Genomic DNA, 19,873 nt, shown 5'->3' on the forward strand with positions numbered 1-19,873 from the left:
TGGTCTGGAGGACAAATGGACAGAAACCAGGCATTTAAAGGGGATCTGGGAATGGCCAGAGGTTAACGCTCCCACTACAGTGGAGGATGGTTCTACTTTTTTCTGTCCCACACATCTCAAATTGCTTTGGTCCTTCTAAAGGCTTGGCTGTAAATGAGGCTGACCTGCTATTGAAAAGAAGCTTAGACCTAAAATGAGAAAAGGAAAATAATACCACCGAATGAAATCTCACCAGAAAGATAACATATTTACTAAGAGAACATTTATTGTAGGCTTAGCATTGAGCTGGGCAGAGAACGAGTAAGAACCAATTTCTGTCCTTGAAGTCCCCACTGCCTACTTGGCAGAGACAGGCACGGGGCAGAGGGACAAGGGAGGGCAGTGGGCTGAGCTGGAGTCCAGAGGCTCCACGTATGGCCCACACACAGCAGGTAAGAACACATGTTCTGGATGGGGCTGACCAAAGGCAAATCCCAGCCCTCCCACTGACCAGCCTTGTAACCTGACCTGTGTGACCCTCATTTCCCTGGGTCTAGGATCTGTCATCCGTGAAATGGGGGGTGAGTGCTACTCACAGTTGTTGTGAAAATAAAATGAGTTTATACATGAGAAGTTCTTCACATCTAGTCTGATCCAAGCCCACACAATAACACTAGTGTTTGGGGCCTGTCAGGGGTGAGGAACTGAGGGAGGGATAGCACTGGGATTAACATCTAATGTAGATGACAGGGTGATGGATGCAGCAAACCACCATGACACGTATGTAACTATGTAACAGACCTGCACATTCTGCACATATACCCCAGAACTTAAAGCATAATTTTTTAAAAAAAGAACACTGGTGTTGTCATGAGGGACAGGCTCTGGCGATAATAGTGCAATTCCTCCAACTGCTTTGTGGGCTCTGGATTGGAGCTGGAAAGAAAGACCATGGTGAATGCCACTCGTGATGGGTCCAGCTGACAGTTGGACCTGGGGGCCCTTAGGAAGTTGCCTTTGAAGATTCTCAGAAATACCTGGGAAGGTGGGGAGTTTATGAAGGACTCACAGAAGCTACCATATGGATAGAAACCAAACCAGTTTTGTAGTGGCAAGACCAGTTATGGGATGAATAATGAAGGAACTGTGGAAATACAGAACTGAGTCAAGCACCTGTCTGCTGTCATCAGAAAAGGCTTGATGCAGGAGCATCACTGGCACTAGCTCTGGAAGGTGAAGGAACACGGCACAGGCAGGTAACAGGTACGCAAGGGACAACATTCCAGATAGAGGAAATGGGATAAGCCAATATCCCAAGGCCAGATGCAGCATGGAGAGCCCAGGAATGAAGAAATTCAGTCTAGCAGGTGTAGGGAGCCCAGCGATGGGAGCCAGGGCTGGAGAAACTCCAACGGGCTGATTCTAAGGATCCTTGTATGTCCTGGGAAGGAGTTTGGACTTGCCCCTGTAGGCATTAAAGACTCAGAGGATGTTTTCCATGGTGGAATGTCATGGTCAGATTTGTCCTGTGAAGGTCAGTTAGGTAACACTAAGAAGATTCATTTGGTGTGGAGTAGGGGATTGGAGGCAGGGGTACCCCTCCCAGAACTAAACCTACAATCCCCCATAGAGGGGAAAGAGAAAACCAAATTGACTGAAGAGATGTTTCTGAGGTCTAGTCATCCCCCGAGGTGAAGCCAGACTCTAATTCCCTTGATGCAAAGATTGTGCCTACTTTGTGCCAGTGACCATCGGGCACCCACTGTGGGAATGCGTGCCGAGCAGGCATGCTTGCTGACTGTTGCTGAGTGGGACATAGTCCACTGCACTTGAGAACTGAAGCATCAGTGGGAGCCAGGAAAGTACAAGCTTTCTGCTCGGGAAAGGGGATGAGCTTGATGCTTCTCAGAGCAGGTTCAGGGGTCAGATCATTGGTTACATTATGGCCTTGTTTAGTTTGAGTTATCTATGAAACACCCAAGGGAGAAATGCAGCAGGCAATTGGTTACATGGGTCGTGGTGAGTCCTCAACCCATAGAACAGAGCCTACCTCAACACACTGAGTAGGTGTTGAATAAATATGTGTTGGATGAATGAATAAGTGCATTCGGGAATGACCGGACTTCATGACTGTCTTTGACAAAGTGGGGGCCCTTGTTATTTTACTTCTTACTTTTTTTCATAGCACTTGAGAGTATAAGTACTCATACGATTCAGCTGTTTGTTTAGTGCCTTACACTCTAACTAGACTACAGGTTCTGTAGGGTGAGAAGAGTGTGAATTACGTTCTCCACTGTGTGTCTTCGTCTAACCTAGCCCACGGTGGAAATTAGGTAAGCATTTCCTAAATGAATGAAGAGTCATGGATGTGGGCATGGGCAGGATGCAGGTGGGAGCCAACAGAAAGGAAGGGAGCAGGTGAGAAGGGTGACTACATTGAGCAGGGAGCTACCAGGTTCTGTTGCAACACCCTTCTCTGGACCTCCCAGCTCCCTCCTCCTCCTCCACATGCCACACTCCCCAAATCCTGCCCTGATCAAATCCTTTCTCTGAGCTGCTGTTCTCTCATGTGTAAAATGGGGACCCATGATGTGCCCTGCCTTCCTCATTAGCTGGCTGTGAGCATCAAATGAGGTCATTTGCTTCTACAAATGTTTATATAGGTGATTAACTGCCACAGAGATAGATGCCTTTGAATGAGAACTCCATGCTCAGCTCTGCCTGGCTGCTGTGCATGCAGATTGTTCCCCTATGGCTTGGGCAGCATCATTTGCTCTAGGAGACAGTGGGAAACAGGATCTCATTGACACAGACCACCTCCCTTCCCAGGAGCCCTTCACTTTGATGACAAAGGACTCTTACCTTGCAATCTGAAGAAGGGCCAAATGGCCTGTCTCATCCAGCATCCTCATTCAGAACTAGCCAACTGAGATCTGTCACATGGGGCCAAGGTGGTGGGGCCTGCCACATCCCACCTCCCTACAAGCTGTTGCACCAGCTCTTGGCAGAGTAAGCCTGGGCTGCTGGCCACTCTGCAATGTAGCTACATGAGGAGGAAAAATAGACATTGAAGCAGAAAAGAAGGTACTATCCCTAGGGCTGCTTTCAGGATGATAAAGGGTCAGTAACAGCAACTCCTGAGAGCAGGGGCCGTGCCTTTGCCAACACTGGGATGTGCACACACATGCCTTAAGTCTGTGCATGGGAGTGTGCAAGAGTGTGGGAGAGAAGCTACACCTCCCAGCTCTGCATAAGGAGAAACAGTTCAAACTCTTAGACTTTGATAGAGTCTTCCAACATATGTGAAATCAGCTACCTAAATTATCAGCTGTGAGTCACATACCAATTGCTATGGTTTGAATGCTTGTGCCTCCTCCAAAATTCATTGTGAAGCTTAAGAGAGTCATGCCTTATAAAAGAGCCAGAGAGAACTAGGCCCTTTTTAGCACTTTTAGTCCCTGCCTTCCACCAGGTAGGGATGCAGTGTTTGTGTTCTCTGGAGGATGCAGTGTTCAAGGCGCCCTCTTGGAAGCAGAGTCCAAGCCTTCACCAGACGTGGAGCCCTCACTAGACACAAAAACTGCAGTCATCTTGATCCTGCCTCCTCAACTGTGAGCAATAAATTTATGCTGTTTGCAAATTACCCAGTTAAGGTATTTGGTTGTAGTAGCACAAACAGACTAAGATACCGACTGACCTGTGGATTTTGTGCAGAGACCTACCACTCCTACATCCTAGTACTCTGAGCCTCTGGATGTTGCATTCATGTGGTATCACTATGCCTTGAAGTCTGGACCCAAGAAAAACAAACCCAAAGAGAGATGGGTCTTCCCAGCTTGCGTCTTCTGTATAAAAACTCACTTCTCTGGATGATGGAACATGGGAGTGGTTGACGTTGGAAAAGATTTCTTATTTCCAAGCAAGCCCCATCTTCTTCCCACAGAGGAATGGTGTTCCTTTGATCTCAACAAGACAAGGCATATCAGAAAACATCTTAATAATTCATCTGAGCGATGCATATGTAATGTAACTGGCATTAGTGGAGGAAGACAGTTTCTTTACAAGAAACAAAAGGGTGGCTACATCCTAGCTCCAAGCAGCACCTGGCTCAAAGCAGGTGCTGAGATTCTTACTAAAAGACTATTAAAAGAAAAGCAACTTGTCTTGGTCATGTTTGCTTAGCATGCTTCAAAAAAGCTCTTACTAAATTACTACATACTTATTAAGATGTTTACTTAGATGAGCACAAAATTGAGATGTGAGCTTCCTTCAAGGCAAAAGGGAAACCAGCTGGATTAAACATTTTTCACAAACTGGTAAAATGGAAGCAACACCTTTCTCGAACCCATACACACCTCCAAGATAATTCTAGGCATTTTCTCCTTAAATGTTTTATCTTTAAATCATTGTATATGTTATACTAATTGTCCCGTGTTTCTGTCCTGATCACCCATCCCTTCCTAGCTTCCCACCTGCCCTGTCTTCTACATGGCTATTATCTTCATTTTAAATCGTCCTTTTTACCTGTTTTCTTCATGGTCCATTTCCTCGACTCATTTGGAGCCAGCATGGAATGGAGGACAGAGCAGTGGAATTAGGGCAGGGCAGAGTTCAGATGGAGAAACAGACCTGGACTCTCTGCATGGCCAGGACATCTGCCTGACATTTCTGAGCCTCATTTTCTTCATTCATCAACCAGAGATAGCATCTCTTATCTCACAATATTGTCATGATAAATAGAAGAAAATATATGCAACTGTGTAGCCTGCTACACAACAGACTCTCAATAAATTTAACTTCTTTCATCTTTCCTTCTCTCCCTTTTGAAAGCAGTTGGGATATAAATTATACATAAATAAATTACATGTTGTGCTGGAAATCCTCAGAAATGATTAATCGAACCAATAAGAATTTTAATATTAACAATAAGTTACTCTAGCAGCACCAGCCTAACTCTGACAATCAATTGTACAAGCTGGCTTTGTCATCATATAACATACAGTGCTCAAAGTTTACCCTAGAAAGAGGTGAGTGAATATGATTTCCCATTTTCAGATCTGTTTTAAATGCTCCTTTTTTTTACATCAGGGTATTCTGTTTCACACCATTGCTTATGGTACAAAGTGTAAGTAATATGTTTGCTAAGAAATGAAAGACTGAGATATGATAGGAAATACTGCAAAGCTCCAAGTAGAATCTGAGACTGAAAGTAAGGTTTGGAAACATTAAGAATGTGCTAGAAATACTGATTTCTGCTGCTCAGTACCCCGAAAAATGGACGGGCACTTTTTGGAGAGTATGGCACGTCATCCCTGCAACGCAGAAGAGCAAACTGGAGCTAGGGGCTTGAAAGACTAGAAATATCTAGAAGATTTTGAGCCAAACTTCAGCCTAAGTATCTGCTAAGCTTTCTCACAGACTACTTTCAAAATTGAGTTTGGAAAAAGCTGCTTCAACGAACCCTTCGAGCTCTCAGATTTTGTGAGTTTACGATTCTGTATTTCTCAAAGATTTAAATAGAAGCAAACAGAGTGCCTGTGAGCACGGGCTCTGAAGCCAGGCTTCCTGGATTGAAGTCTCTGATCTTTGACTGTTTGTGTTACCTGAAGAGGTGACTTAACCTGTATGTGCTTCAGTTTCCTCAGCTGGAAAATTAGGATCATAATAAGGACTAAATAAAGTGATGCTTGCAAGGTCTGGGGCACTAGTCCCACCAGGCAATAGGTGCTTGGTCAGTCATTTCTTTTTCCATGATTAAGTGAATCTTCCTGGCTTTAGGCCAGGAAGATTCACCCTGGCTTCAAGCTAGCAGGAGGTCACCAAAGCACCTTGCATATAGTAGGATTTCATACATTTTTACTGAATGGAAATACTTATTCACAAGGTATAGTGATATCTGTTGCAACTTAGGTCCACCCTCAAATTTCCCATCCAGAACTCTCCCGCAATGTCTGCACTCTGTACCCACCTCTTCTGCCTACACCCTCCCATGTGGGCGTGGATGAGTTCTCCTTACAGCAACTTAACTCAAGGGCCTGCCGTTCATAGAATGGGGGCCCATGAGAAAACAGGGATGATCACAGGAAAATAAAACAATGCTGCCTCATTGTACATCCAAGTGCTACCTGTGCACTTTGGTAATGACACAGCCACCAATAATTGAGGAGGAGAGGGGAAAGAAAGAGAGGAACTGGCATTATCCATGTTTACTCATTGCTAAGCACCCTATCAGGAGATTTTCCCATGGCCATGAGTCCTTTAGCCAACGCTGCAAGGCTCTTATTTACTTTTAAAGATGAGGAACATACAGCTGAGAGTGGACTTTCCCAGGAACAACAGCTAGTGGGGAAACTGAGTTTAGCACCTAGAGGATCATAAGACAGCAAGGGATCCTCTGCCATTTCAAGAGTCATAGCTCATAAGCCTGCTGGCAAAACAGTGCCCACCTCTAACAGCTACCAGTGATTAGTGCCTAGGACCTGGCACTGTAGCTGGCCCTGAACCAAAGCAAAATGCACAGACCTCCCAGCCCTTCCAGGAATGGGGAGGGAAGAGTCCTGCTGCCTGACTCCACCCCCTCTGCCAGTGTAGGCTGGCTTGAAGCCACTAGGGGGAGTCCTTGCACTAGGAGCAAAGGGAATTTGACAGCCCAATCATCAGCTGGGACTGTGGGGAGGGCTCCAAGTTCTCCAGAGAGCTTTCTCCATTGTTTTATTTACAAACGTATACACATGGGAGCTTGAACCAGCGTGCTGAGGAAATGTTACAGATGACCTTTGGCCTGAGTCCCCTTTAGATTCAGGAAGGGGCCCCTCAACTGAGTGGGAGCAGTCCACACAGCAGTGTTGGCCAAACTGAGAGTCATACCACCATTTATTTAGTTCAATGGTATATCATGGCTCAGAACAGAATGGAAAATATCTGCACGGTTACACATAGTGAGTACTGCTTTCAGAAGTTTTTATTTTAGCCTATGTGTATGTGTGTTGAGGAAGGATGTAAAAGGCACATCCTTTTACTGCCTTTCATTCATTTAGGTCTGTGACCTAAAAAAGGCTTTTATAAAATCCAAACTACCAGTCCCTGGGCCAGAAGCACTGATGCAGTGTCTTGTTTGAGACTTGATTCCTGTATTTTTGATAGATTCCTGGGCTGCTCTGATGATCAGCCAGGTTTAGGAATCACCTGTTAGAAGAGATGGGCCTCAGGTGGGGTCTCCTCACCTGTCCTCCACCTCTTCTTCCTGGTCGGGACAGGAGAAGATTTTTAAGGACTTGACAAAGCAAGAAAGTCACACCGGTTACACATGAAGCAGGGCACAGGTCACCCACTCAGCCCATCCCCAACCCCAGGAAAGCTGCAAACCCCAAAACTGGGAACTGAGGCTTGGGTTTCCATCTCCAACTCTGTCACAAAAACAAACAAAACTAACCCCAGCAAAATAAAATACTTTAGCATCAGCCAGATCTGGGTTCCAACCCTAGTTCTTCTGCTTTCTACCTGTGACCGTGGGCAGGTGTTATCATCCCACTGAGCCTCCGTTTCCTCACTTCTTTTTTTTCTGAGATGGAGTCTCGCTCTGTCACCCAGGCTGGAATGCAGTGGCACAATCATCTTGACTCACTGTAAACTCTGCCTCCCGAGTTCAAGCAATTCTCCTGCCTCAGCCTCACAGGTAGCTGGGATTTCGGGCACATGCCACCACACCTGGCTAATATTTTATATATTTGGTAAGGATGGGATTTCACCATGTTGGCCAGGCTGGTCTCAAACTCCTGACCTCAAGTAATCCACCTGCTTCAGCCTCCCAAAGTGCTGGGATTACAGGTGTAAGCCACCACACCCAGCCATTCTTCACCTTTTAAAATGGGAATCCATTTTAAATGGATTTAAAATGGATAAATATCAGGCCAAAACAGGTGCTCCTTTATATTAGCTCCCTTTCTGGCCTCCACTAAATGCCCCTGTGGGCTTAGGCACGTGTTCCCATTGGGCTTTGGTTTCCCTGACCGTGAGAAAGGGTTTGTGAAATTAAGTAGCCGTCTGCAGGGGCGGATCTGGCGGAGGCTGTTACTAACAGAGATTACACTGTCCAGTCCGCTCAGTCTGTACTAACAGAAGCCTGCCATTCCCATTCCTGCACCCCCCTCCTCCCGGGCACAAAAGGAAATGCCCTAAAGGGTGAGTGACTGTCAGACCAGCCTGAGGGGAGCAATGGGAAAAGCTGCTTGCTGCGAAGAGGTAGGCTTGGCAGGACTGCAGGCAGAGGACTCTCCCCACCCCCCTGCAGGCTGGCCAGGGACAAGCTGGGAGGACGGAGGCCGGCCCTGGCCCAGCCCCAGGCAAGGGAGGAGCCTCCACCCAGATGGTGCAGGTGGAGGGCCTGGGCTCAGGTGTGTCCTGTAGGAAGTGATTGCTACTTGGCTGGCAGAGGCAGAGGAAAGCAGATTATTGTCCTGAGGACCCAGCTCTGGGAGGCTGGGCTCGTCTCCCCAAATCTGCCTTGGAGGAAAGCAATGGAAGAGGTAAGGCCGTCTCGGTTTTGTTGCTGGCTTTCTATGTGTCTTTTCTTGCAGGTCAAGTTTCTCCCATTTGAGAGCCCTGGGGAAAAACTGCCTGTGTGTCCTGTCTCCTGGGCAGGAGTAAACATGTCAGGTGTCAGTCAGTGCAGTTCTGCTCACACTGGCTTTGCTCAGGGCTGGTGGGAGGGAAGAGGGGTGTGCCATGTCCTGTGCCACCTGGAGTGTGAGGAGACAGGAGGTACTGAGGAAGGACAGCATGTGACCTAGCTCTAACCAGCCAGCAGGACTCCTGACCTATTTCCAGATCCACCGTGGAAGCCCTCACTGGCTTCTCTCTGTGTTTACTTGCCCTTGCGGACTGTACCCAGACTCTCCAGTGATTAGAGAGCCTTCTGGTCAGAGAGCAATGCTTGGTGCTGGGAAGCTGGCTGTGCAGTGCCTTTTTGTGGCTTGTGGTTCTAGACTGGACTCTGCTCCTTATTAACTGTGTAGTCTGGGGCAAGTGTGTTGTTTATCCTGAGCCCCCGGTCCCTCACTCGTGAAAGAGAATTACTAGTGCAACAACTAGTTTGTGAGACTGTCAGAGGTGCTTGTATAAATAGAGATGACCTATGGGGAAATCCCCTGCCCCATGCCAGCATTCCCTGCCCCTCAGATGGCGGAGTGCTGTTGGCATAGTTGGAGACGTCACACCTGACTGATCACATCTTCCTTTTTCCATGTCCAGTTCTCCACTGTCCTCTATTCCCGACTTCAGTAAGTCAGTTCCTTTTGATGTGTGTGTGTGTGTGTGTTCGTTGCTTCTATAGTTCCGTATTATCCATTTGGAGTCAAGTCATTTTCTCCTGTGAATCATGTGGCTTTTCACCCGCCTTTGGTTTTAAATCAAGACAGAGGATCCATTTCAGCTTTTGCTGGTCAGGAAATGCTCGCCTTTGTCTCAGGGCACAGGGCATCTTTCTCTCTGGGGCAGATCAGTCCAAATAGCTGAGTTTTGGAAGGGGTGAGCAGGGGCATGTTGGTACAACTTCATCTCCCTCCTTTGAGTTCTCCCCACCACCCCCGCCTCTATTTAGCAACTTTTGAGAAACTCCTCCTCGACCGGAAAGTGCAGGCTGTATAGATCTAGCATGCTTGTAAAAAAAGGAAACTAACATTTTTGCCATCTCTGATGGGCAAGGATCTGCACTGGCATCCATTATTTCAGTTTATCTGATGACAAGGCAGTGAGGTCTATGCCACTGCCCCATTTATTAAGGTGAGGTAACTGACAATGTTATCACTTGCTCAGTATCACGCAGCTGGCAGCAGAGCTGGCACAAGAGCTTACGTGTGTTGGTAACAACTGTTGAGTGCCAAGCATAAGCCAAGCATCGCTAGCAAGGATTACAATAGGACAGCAGGAAGAATGTTAGTAAATTAGATAAAAATGTACAAAACAGCCTGTTTGTTAGTTAATCACATTTTTATGGGATAAGCTAATACGACTATATAACGTTCACTGCTCAGAGACAGAAAAAAATCAAAAGAGAGATGAGTGGTTTCTCATCTTGAAAGAAGGATTTTGTTTTTATTTTTAATTAACAAAATAATCACTTATCCAATATATATTTATTGAGCACATGTTTGTGTGATCAGGTCCTGTGTTAGGTGCTGCAGATGCAGCAGTGAAGCAGTCGAAAATACCTGCCTTCCTAAAACTCATATTCTAGTGACAGAAGACAAACATATGGGTCAAATGGCAGGCAGTGCAATGTACATGCACAAAGCAGGGAAGGGTAGAAGGATGGCCAGGTAGGAAAAGGGACTGCTACTTTCAACGGGATCGTTTCAAGAAAGGTGTCATGGAAGGCAGCGTTTGAGCAGAAGCTTGAAAAGGTATGGGAATTAGTGGGCTGTGCGCGTATCTTAGGGAAGAACATTCTACAGAGAAGGAATAGCAGATGTAAAGGCCCCAAGGCAGAAGCTCACTGGTGTGTTCAAGGAATGACTGGAGCTGGAGGAAGTGAAGGAGAGAGTGGTGAGACAGTGGGTCAGATGATACAGGGCCCTGGAGGCCATTATTGAAACTTGAGTATTTCGTCTGAGCAAGTTGGAGAGCCACCTGGGCATCGTGGACGGGGCAGTGACGCAATCCAACTTATGTTTTGAAAGGATTGTCTAACTATTGTTTTGAAAATAGATACTAGGGACAGAAAGAGCAGAAGCTGGCTGACCAGGTAGGACACTATTGCAGTAATTCAAGTAAGAGAGGATGGTGGCTCAGAACAGTTTTAGCAATGAAGTGGCTAGAAATGGTCAGACTCTGCAAATAGATTAAACGCAGGGTCAGCAGGATTTACTGATGGATTTGACCAAAAAAAAAAAAAAAGAAAATTGTTGATGACTCCAAATTGTAAACTTGGAACATCTGGAGGAGCGGAATCAAGGTTTACTGAGATGACTTAACACAGAGCAGGTTTGAAAGGAGATTAGGAGCTGGTTTTAGATGCAATATGTTTAGGGGGCTGCGCAGGCATGTTTAGAGTTCAAGGAAGTGGACCAGGCAGGAAATATCATCTTAATAACATATCTACATTATTTAGAATAGCATTGGGTGTGTAGTTGAGGTTTAGTGTATGTTGCATGGGAGATTTTACAACTTGGCCTCACATTCTCTGACATCTTCCCATAAAGAGGGGGTGCCCATGTTTCCATCCCTTGGTCAAAATTATGACTACTTTGACCAATACAGTGTGGCACATGTGACACTCTGCTTTCAGAGGTTGTGTCGTAAAAGATCATGATCTATCTATCTCATTTATGGGAACACTTACTCTTGCAGCACTGAGCCCTCATGTGATTAGTCTACACCCCAACACTTTCTTGCTGCAGACACGTTATGTAGACACTCTGGTTGACAGTTCCAGCTAAGCCTAGCCTTCTAGCCGTTCCTGCAGGGCTAAAATCAGTACCTTCCAGACCAGACCAGCCACTGGTGAGATGCAGCCAGATGACTCTTATCAATGCCCTGTGGAACAGAGGAAGAACTCAGCTGAGCCTTGTCCAAATTCCTATCCCATAAAATTGTTTTTTTGTTTTAGGCCACTCAGTTTTGGGGTGGTTTGTTTTCATTAACAGATATCAGGACAATTAGATATATCCTTCATTCTGTGTAGTTACTTAAAAAGCCTTTCTCTCCTCATAGACATAAGGCTCAAATGAACCCTACAGAATTTTCTTTTATTCTGTAGTTTAGACACCCAAACAGGTTGATGAGTTTTTCTTTTCTAAGTTAGAGGTATAGTCTAGTGCATGACCTCAGCCAAGTAGATTTTCACTTAGTTACACATTCCTTGCAAGAGAGAATTGTAGCATTTTGAGCTAGGAGAGCTGGCCAGCCAGGGAGCTTACAAAAACGGTGCTTGAATTTTTGATGAATGAGTGTTGGAGTTATAGTTGAAGTGTACTTCAGTTTACTTTTGCCTCTTATAAGTGATTTGCACAAGTCATGGAATTATAAAATACTGGAGGTGAGAAAGCTCTCAAATGCCAACCAGACTACAAACTCCCATTTTACAGGGAAACTTGAGTTCTATAGGCAGAAAGTGCCAACATGCTTCATGACAACTTATCCAGTGTGCCTCGTGTATAGTGGCTGCTCCATGAATGTTCTCGTTCAATTTAAGGGTAAACTCTAAGTCAGATCTCCTCAGTAGACTCTATACTCAGGCCTATCTTAGAATTTCTGAGAAGCGCCCTATTTTAGATCCCATCTAGTTGTTCAGCTTTGCAGGTAAGACTGTCAAGAAAACAGACAATCTTCATATTTCATGAAAAGTATATTGATGGAGAAAGGCACAAGCTTTGATGGAAGCACTGGGAATGGATGCTTGACCAGGGGTGGGGTTCATCCTGGGCTCCTTAGAGAAGCTGGTGTCTTAGCTAAATGTCAAGAGGAAGAGGAAGTGGCATTTCATCAGGGAATACTCAAGGGAAGGAAGGGGAGAAGGCAGAGGGGGCCGCAGAGGTGGACAGTAGAGGTGGGTAATATGGCAGGGTGATAGCTGGGGATACTCAGCAGCAAGGTGCTACTAGAGCAGAAGGTTTAAAAACAGAGTATCCAGAGGGGAATCCTAATAAGTAAATAGGAGCTAGATGTGGAACAGCCTTCTATACTTTATCCTGTAAGCCAAAAGTGCCACCAAGGGGCTTCACCTCTAAAATGGGAGGTCCAACTAAATATCACTGAGGTCTTGTCATGTTCTGACATTCTGGGATGGCAGCATGATCCCAAGGTCATGCATGGTTTATATTTGATGGAACGCAGGTCTAAATGTCTGTGAAACCCCACTTAGGCTTCAAGAGCAATTTTAGAGGGTTATTTATAAACAAGTCAATTTTCAAGGAATAAGTCACAAGATAGGGTAACGTCTCCACGAGTGGACCTACCAAGAGGATCTGTACCATAAGGATGTTCTGTTGTTAACAGGCTTGTTCTTGGGAGAGTAGACTGGGTCTGGGTTAAGCTCAGATCACTTAGGGTGAGGATTTTGGTGAGTTCTGGGAGAATTTCTGAGAAGAAGAAAAAGAAAATCACACAATTAGTCACAAGCCCAAAAGACTGGGCGTACCCTATCCATCTTTCCTGAGATGCTGCACTCTACAGTCCTCTTGAATGGTGGTGTTTAGTCCTCGACAGTGACACATTAAGTGACCTGTACTACTGGAGGGTTGATGTCCTTGCCAGCCAGCCTTATGCCGCAGTGCTGTCCTCAGCATTTAGCCTGTCATTACCTTCCCATTGAGTCAAATATTCCCTTCTCTAAACTGCACATCCACATTTCCCCTGGGTAGAAATGGTCCTAAAAGGAAAATCTGATCATGTCCGTCTGCTGCCAAATTCCCTCCAGTTGTTCCCCATTGCCCATGGAGTAGAGTCCAAGCTCTGTGCCTGCCCTGTGTCCTCCAACTCTAGCCTCCTCACCCACACCACATCCCTCGTGCTCCAGCTTCATAGCCTGCTGCTTCGGCATGCGCATTCTCCGCTCCAGCATGCTGGACATCACCTCTTTTATGACTCAGCTCTGACATCCCCTTTGTGAGAAGCTTCCCCTACCCCCTGGCCACAACTGGTCTTTCCTGGTCTTGCAAGACCCCAGGCCCTTTGATCAGACCCAGGTCTAGACTATGAGATCCCAGGGAGCAAGGATTTTGTCTTGCTAACAGAAGCAGCAAAGCCTGGTGCTTAAAAGCACAGACTCTGAGCCAGTGTGACTGGTTTAAATATCTGGCTCTATTGTTTACTAGCTGTTCAGTGTTGAGCAAGTTACTTAATTTCTCTGTGTCCCAATTATCTCATTTATAAAGGAAAAATGGTACCTACATCTTTACATTCAACCAAGGTTTGAATAAATTAATTCATTTAAAGAGCTTAGAACAGCTCGATGAACTCAAAGGCAGTTAATTCTATAAACAAAACTTAGAGTAATAACACGTGGACTGTTATGGGTCAAATTGTGTACCCCACCCCTCCCAAACTCATGTTGAAGTCCTAACCCCCAGCACCTCAGAATGTGACCTTATTTGAAGACAAAGTCTTTATAGAGGTGATCAAGTGATATGTTTTGGCTGGGTCCCCACCCAAATATCATCTTGAATTGTAGCTCCCATAATCCCCATGTGTCCTGGGAGGGACCCGACAGGAGGTAATTGCATCATGAGGGTGGGTTTTTTCCTGGTGCTGTTCTCATGATAGTGAATAAGTCTCATGAGATCTGATGGTTTTATAAAAGGCAGTTCCCCTGCACACACTCTTGCCTGCTGCCATGTAAGACGTGCCTTTGCTCCTCCTCCTTTTCCTTCTACCATGATTGTGACGCCTGCCCAGCCATGTGGAACTGGGGGTCCATTAAACCTCTTTTTCTTTATGAATTACCCAGTCTCAGGTATGTCTTTATTAGCAGTGTAAGAACAGACTAATACATCAAGTTATAGTGAGGTCATGAGTAGGCTCTAATCCAGTATGACTGGTGTCCTTATAAAATGGGGAAATTTGAAGCTGGAGAGATGCACAGGGGTGAGACAATGTGAAGATAAAAGGAAGACACCATGTGAACATGAACACAGCTATCGACAAGCCGAGGACAGAGGTCTGGTTCAGATCCTTCCCCACAGCCCTCAGGAAAGAACCGACACTGCTAGCATCTTGATCTTGGACTTTTGCGTCGAGAACTGTAAGGCAATACACTTCTTTTGTTTAAGCCACATAGTCTGTGGGACTTACCGTGACAACCCTAGCAACTAATACATGAACCGTATCAGCAAATAAAGTAAGAGAATTTATGTAAATAACGGTGTGCACTATTCTTCCCCCATCAGCCTGGGAGGTGTTTTATATCATGTTGCTATTTTGACCTTTCCCAAAACGACAGCTGTGTTTAGCTCCTCAGAGAAGAAATCTGAGAAGCGTTTATTACCTCTCGGCATGGAAAATGGACAGAAATGATCCCGTAACCACGGCCAGTATTTTTCCCTGATCACTGACTTCTGGGTTTTAGCTTTTCACATCTCTAAAACCCGAAATAATAAACCCCTGGGGAAAGTTTTAAAGATTAATCAAAATAATGAAACATTTTGTTAGGACATATTAAATACAGAGAAGTTACAAATAATGTGCTTCAGAAATAATAAGTAATTTTGTATCATAATACTGGAAAAAAGTGGAGGCTTTACTTATTACTCTTCACTATATTATTACTGTTAATCATCTTCCCCAATTTACAGACAGAGTAGAATCAGTATTCAAACTCAAATGTGCCTAACTCCAGAGTCCCCATTCCTAACCACTAGTTTGGTTCTTTTTTACCATGCTAACAGTGAATGGCATATACGACAGAAGTTTAAAAAAAAAAAAAAATCTTTAAACCAGAAACCTGAATTTGAGCCTACTTGGAATGTGACCTTGAGCAAATCACTTATCTTCTGAGTTTCAGATGTCTTGTCTCTAAGTGTGTCTAATAATAACGATTTGATAATTTTGTTTATAAAATATATAGAATAATGTATTTGAAAGTACTATGAAAAGAATAAAATCCTAGACCAATATTTGTATTTGTTCATATAATCAAAGTTCTCCAATTGAAAATTTGTAGCAGAGCTGACATTTGAATACAAACCACTTTCTGAGCCCTCTGTCATCCACTTTTGATGAACTAGCCAATGGCTTACCTCAAAGACAAGAGTGTGATCTTAGTCAAGAAAAAGAAAAAGAAAATGGTTAGGAAAGATTTTTAACAACTAAAAAGTCGGTACAGAAAAACAAAGCAGCATTATCACTTAAATTTTTAAAAGATCAACAGGGAAGAGCCACTTTCCACACCCTTTAAAATAATCATCCAGAAGTATTTGTTGCTGCTGGGTTTTTGTTGTTGTTGTTTGTTTGTTTGTTTGTTTGTTTTAACAACAGTGCTTTTTTTTTTTTGACCCATTACAAGAACCTTTTCTCCAAGTTGTAGTATGGACAAAAGAGCACTGGATTAGGAGTCTCAAGACCTCTGTGTGACTTTGGTCTTTGCCACGCATGCCTCTGTGCCCTTAGGCAAATTATTTTGCCTTGATGCATCTCAGTTTCCATCTAAAAAACAAACAAACAAACAAAAAGACCATTGGAAACTTTAGGCTAGGAAAGAAGTTTAAAAAGAGGAACTTGGAATGGGAGCCATGAGAGGTCGGTGCTGGTGCAAGGTCCTTCTGTCTTGTTCCCGTGGCTGTCTTGAGCCATGGTCCATCCTGGGGCTGGCATCATCTCAACAAAGGCTGGGTTGTTGACAAACTGCCTGGAGGTAATTTCTGGAATTTCACAGCTGGGTTGCCATGGCTGGTTTGTTTCAAGATTAGCCCCTGGAATTTCTAAGTAAGCCCATAATTAGATAAGCTGGCAAGCCAGTGCAAGGGAGTGTCAGGTGGGAAGGAAGGGAAAGAAAGTTTTAAAGAATGGGGAAAAAAAGTTTTAAATGCATTTTGAGGCTAAACTACTTGATGACAATATCATGATTCTAGAGTTTCTGAAAGAGAGGAACTCTTATAGAATGTGTGCTATTAACCTTCATCTTCTGGGATTGAATCCCAGTGCTACCACTTTTTTGGCTGTGTCAATTTTGGCAAATTATTTGATCTCTCTGATTCTCCGTGGGAGTGGCTACCTGCTTGATGACACTGTTCCTCCCCTAGAGCTGCTATGAGTTAATACATAGAGAACACTTAGAATCATGCCCGGTGCATACATGTGCTCAGTGAGTGTTAGCTGTTGATGATGATGATATCCACCGAAGGAGTTCACCATCTACTGAGAAACAGAAAAGTAAATAGATACTTATAATAAAACATGGTAAATACAGTGATAGAGAAACACATAGAATATTAAGGATCGTGGAAACATCCAAATAGGACTCCCTTCCAAAAAATGGGAAAAATAAAGCATCACCTGACATTAAAGTCTTACTATTTCCTCTTGTTAATCAATCCAAAGAAAAATCTCTGTTAATGTTCCATTAAGCTGTGCATTCCAGGCAGCAGTGCCTGATATATTTTTGCCCTTTAATTATTCTGGCTGTTTACATCAAACTGGCATCTCTCAGCTAAGTAACACAGTGTGACCCAGTGTCCATATGACCAACTCAAGGCCATCTCCATCTAGTTTCCTCAGGCCTTTTTTTAAAAGAGTCTTGCTAAAGTCCTCTTTGATATTTTTCAGATTTGCTGAGAGAAAAAGGTAGCCTCTGGGAGGGAGTGGAAAATGGGTGTGTGAATTGAGTCTAAGTCTAAACAGAGCAGAACTAAATGTTTATAGAGGGGTCCCATGCCCCTTGTTCTGAATAAGCATTGTTAGCTAGCCTGGGTGGAAAACAGGGGAGAGTAGGGGAGAGGGTAACTTCCTAGGATAATTTCACAGAATGACTAGAGCCAAAGGGTACAGGTTGGAGGGAAAACTCTAAGAAAACTTCATGGAATGAGTTTATGTCCATGAGTGCAGAAGAAGGAGGCAAAATTGGAGCATTTCTATTACTGGAAACTAAAATGCCACCTAACAGAACTGATACAATTTTTCCATCTGAGACCATCGGGTCAATTAATTCTGAACGTATTTACTGAACATATACTTTGCCACAGTCATTTCTTCACTAAAAATCACCATGACCATCAAGATTATCATTGTCTTCCTCTTTCTCCTTCTTTCCTTCTTCCTCCTCCTCTTTCTATTCCTTCTCCCTTTCCCCCTCCTCCTTTCTTTCCTTTCTCTTTACCCACATTGCAACTATCTTCATGAAAATATGATTATTGTGGGTTTGCTTTGTGTCAGGCAACAAGCCAAGGTTAATGTCTAAGGCAGTCCTGGGATGTGAAAACCTGTATCCCCATTTCACTCACTAGGAAGTAGGAAAACAGAACTGAAATCGCTTTGTAAAGATGACAGAGCCAGAATTCGCAGAGGTAGGATTTCAACTTAAAATCCAAAGCCCATGTTTTTAACCCTGTTGCTGCACTTGAAGGTGCTCCTAGTCTAGGGAGGAAGGGGGAAAAATGTAAAAAACAATAAGAGTGTAATAAACACTGCAGCAGAGGAGGGAAGGGAGCCGTAGGAGACAGGAGAGTGACCACCTCTCACTATACCCTGATGGAAGGTTTCCTCGGGGACTTGCAGCTGAGTTGAGTCATGTAAAACAAATATTTTTCGGACAATAAACATGAGTGAGAGCATTCTGCGAAGAGAGGGAAATGTGTGCAAAAGCATAGAGGCATTCATTCCTTCAGCAAATATTCACAGTGTCTTCTCTGCTCTGGTCACTATGTTAGGAAACCCACGGGAGAGTAAAAGAAAGAAGAGTGAATCTAGTGAAGCAGATGAACTAGAAGAGGTAAGACTGGAGGTAGAGGGGGAAAAAAAAGGATTCAGAGGGAGAGATAAGAGGAAAATCGCTGTTAATAATATACTTGTATTATGTTTTACAATTCACAGTGCATTTTCACATGTCTAGAACACTACCTTGTACATAGTCAGCACTGAACTAGAAATTGAATGAATGATCTCTGGAGATCTTTAAAGCTACCCATTTGCCTAGAAGTTCTGTGAGAGCAGAGAACATTTTTTCATCACTATCACCACTGAAGTGTGCAGTCTGCAGTGGGGCCACTGAGTTGCACAACTCCAGTGGGTGCTGTTCATATGGTAGCCAATGTGAATGGCGAGGTAGAACTATTACATGTTAGATCTATATCTATATACGTGTGTGTGTGTAACAACAGAATAGATGTACAACTTGGTAGCTTGGGTTCACATCTAATATAGAGGATGAACATTTATTGATTAGATAAGCTAATGATGAAGAAGGCAGGCAGGAAATCTAGACAGAGATTACCATCATTCAGCTTCTTCTCCATGCAAGGATCATTAGTGAAATCTCTGCTGTAAACTGTCATATCCATTTCACAGATGGAGATGAAATATAACGTGACTGCCTTAGAATACAGATCTACTCAGGGCTCTCCTAGTTACTGCTTTTCTATTACAGCACACAGTTTTTCTTTAAAGCCATCAGTGCATGGTTTCCTCCAAAGGGCCAAGGATGCTTCTTTCCTAAGAAACCAGCTGGGCTGCAGAATGTGTTGCTGGCCCCTCAGAGCTGGCAAACTCCCAAGGTGAAGGAAATTGGGAGCTGGTGCCTGGAGTCTTTGTCAGGTATTGGTGTGTAACTAATTGCTGCTGTAAACCTCTCTCACAAGAAGGTCTGGCTTTGCAAGTTCTTGGAATAAAGAAGATCCTGAGGTTTACTGAGTGGATTAGCAGAATACATATTTAGAAAGCAGAAAGACTGTTAGGCATCAATTTTGGCTGAAAAAATTTTGTCCCAAATAAACAGTCTTTCAAACACCCTTCAGTTGCATTTCTTGACTGCTTGCAGCCAAGAATTGAGGTTGTGAAAGTATGCTAGAAAGAGCTAGGAGATCGAGGTCAGACGGTCTAGTTCTGCTATTTACTAGCTCTTTAATCTTTTTTTTTTTTTTTGAGACGGAGTTTCGCTGTTGTTGCCCAGACTGGAGTGCAATGGCACGATCTCGGCTCACCGCAACCTCCGCCCCCTGGGTTCAAGCAATTCTCCTGCCTCAGCCTCCCGAGTAGCTGGGACTACAGGCGCGCACCATCGTGCCCAGCTAATTTTTGTATTTTTAGTAGAGACGGGGTTTCACCTTGTTGACCAGGATGATCTCGATCTCTTGACCTCGTGATCCACCCGCCTCGGCCTCCCAAAGTACTGGGATTATAGGCGTGAGCCACCGCACCCGGCCCTAGCTCTTTAATCTTAGGCAAGTAACTTGACTTGACTGCTCCAGCT

At 44.3% G+C, this 19,873-nt stretch overlaps 1 protein-coding gene across 5 annotated transcripts in view; it reads left to right on the forward strand.

Annotated features, from left to right (window-relative positions):
- The first annotated feature begins 8,058 nt into the window (after positions 1-8,058).
- The window catches only part of FYB2 (FYN binding protein 2), a 116,137-nt gene continuing 104,322 nt past the window's right edge, over positions 8,059-19,873 (forward strand). For 3 of the 5 annotated variants that reach the window (XM_032296858.1, XM_032296860.1, XM_032296859.1), the window contains exon 1: positions 8,060-8,504. In XM_032296858.1, the coding sequence (XP_032152749.1) occupies positions 8,496-8,504 (9 nt within the window). In that variant the 5' untranslated portion in view covers positions 8,060-8,495. Of the gene's footprint in view, positions 8,505-19,873 lie in introns of all 5 variants that reach the window. The other 2 variants (XR_004274665.1, XR_004274666.1) reach the window with 1 other exon arrangement.

The sequence above is a fragment of the Sapajus apella genome, unplaced genomic scaffold (genome assembly GCF_009761245.1).
Source record: "Sapajus apella isolate SASKATOON/1434 unplaced genomic scaffold, GSC_monkey_1.0 scaffold36, whole genome shotgun sequence".
NCBI lineage: Eukaryota > Metazoa > Chordata > Mammalia > Primates > Cebidae > Sapajus > Sapajus apella.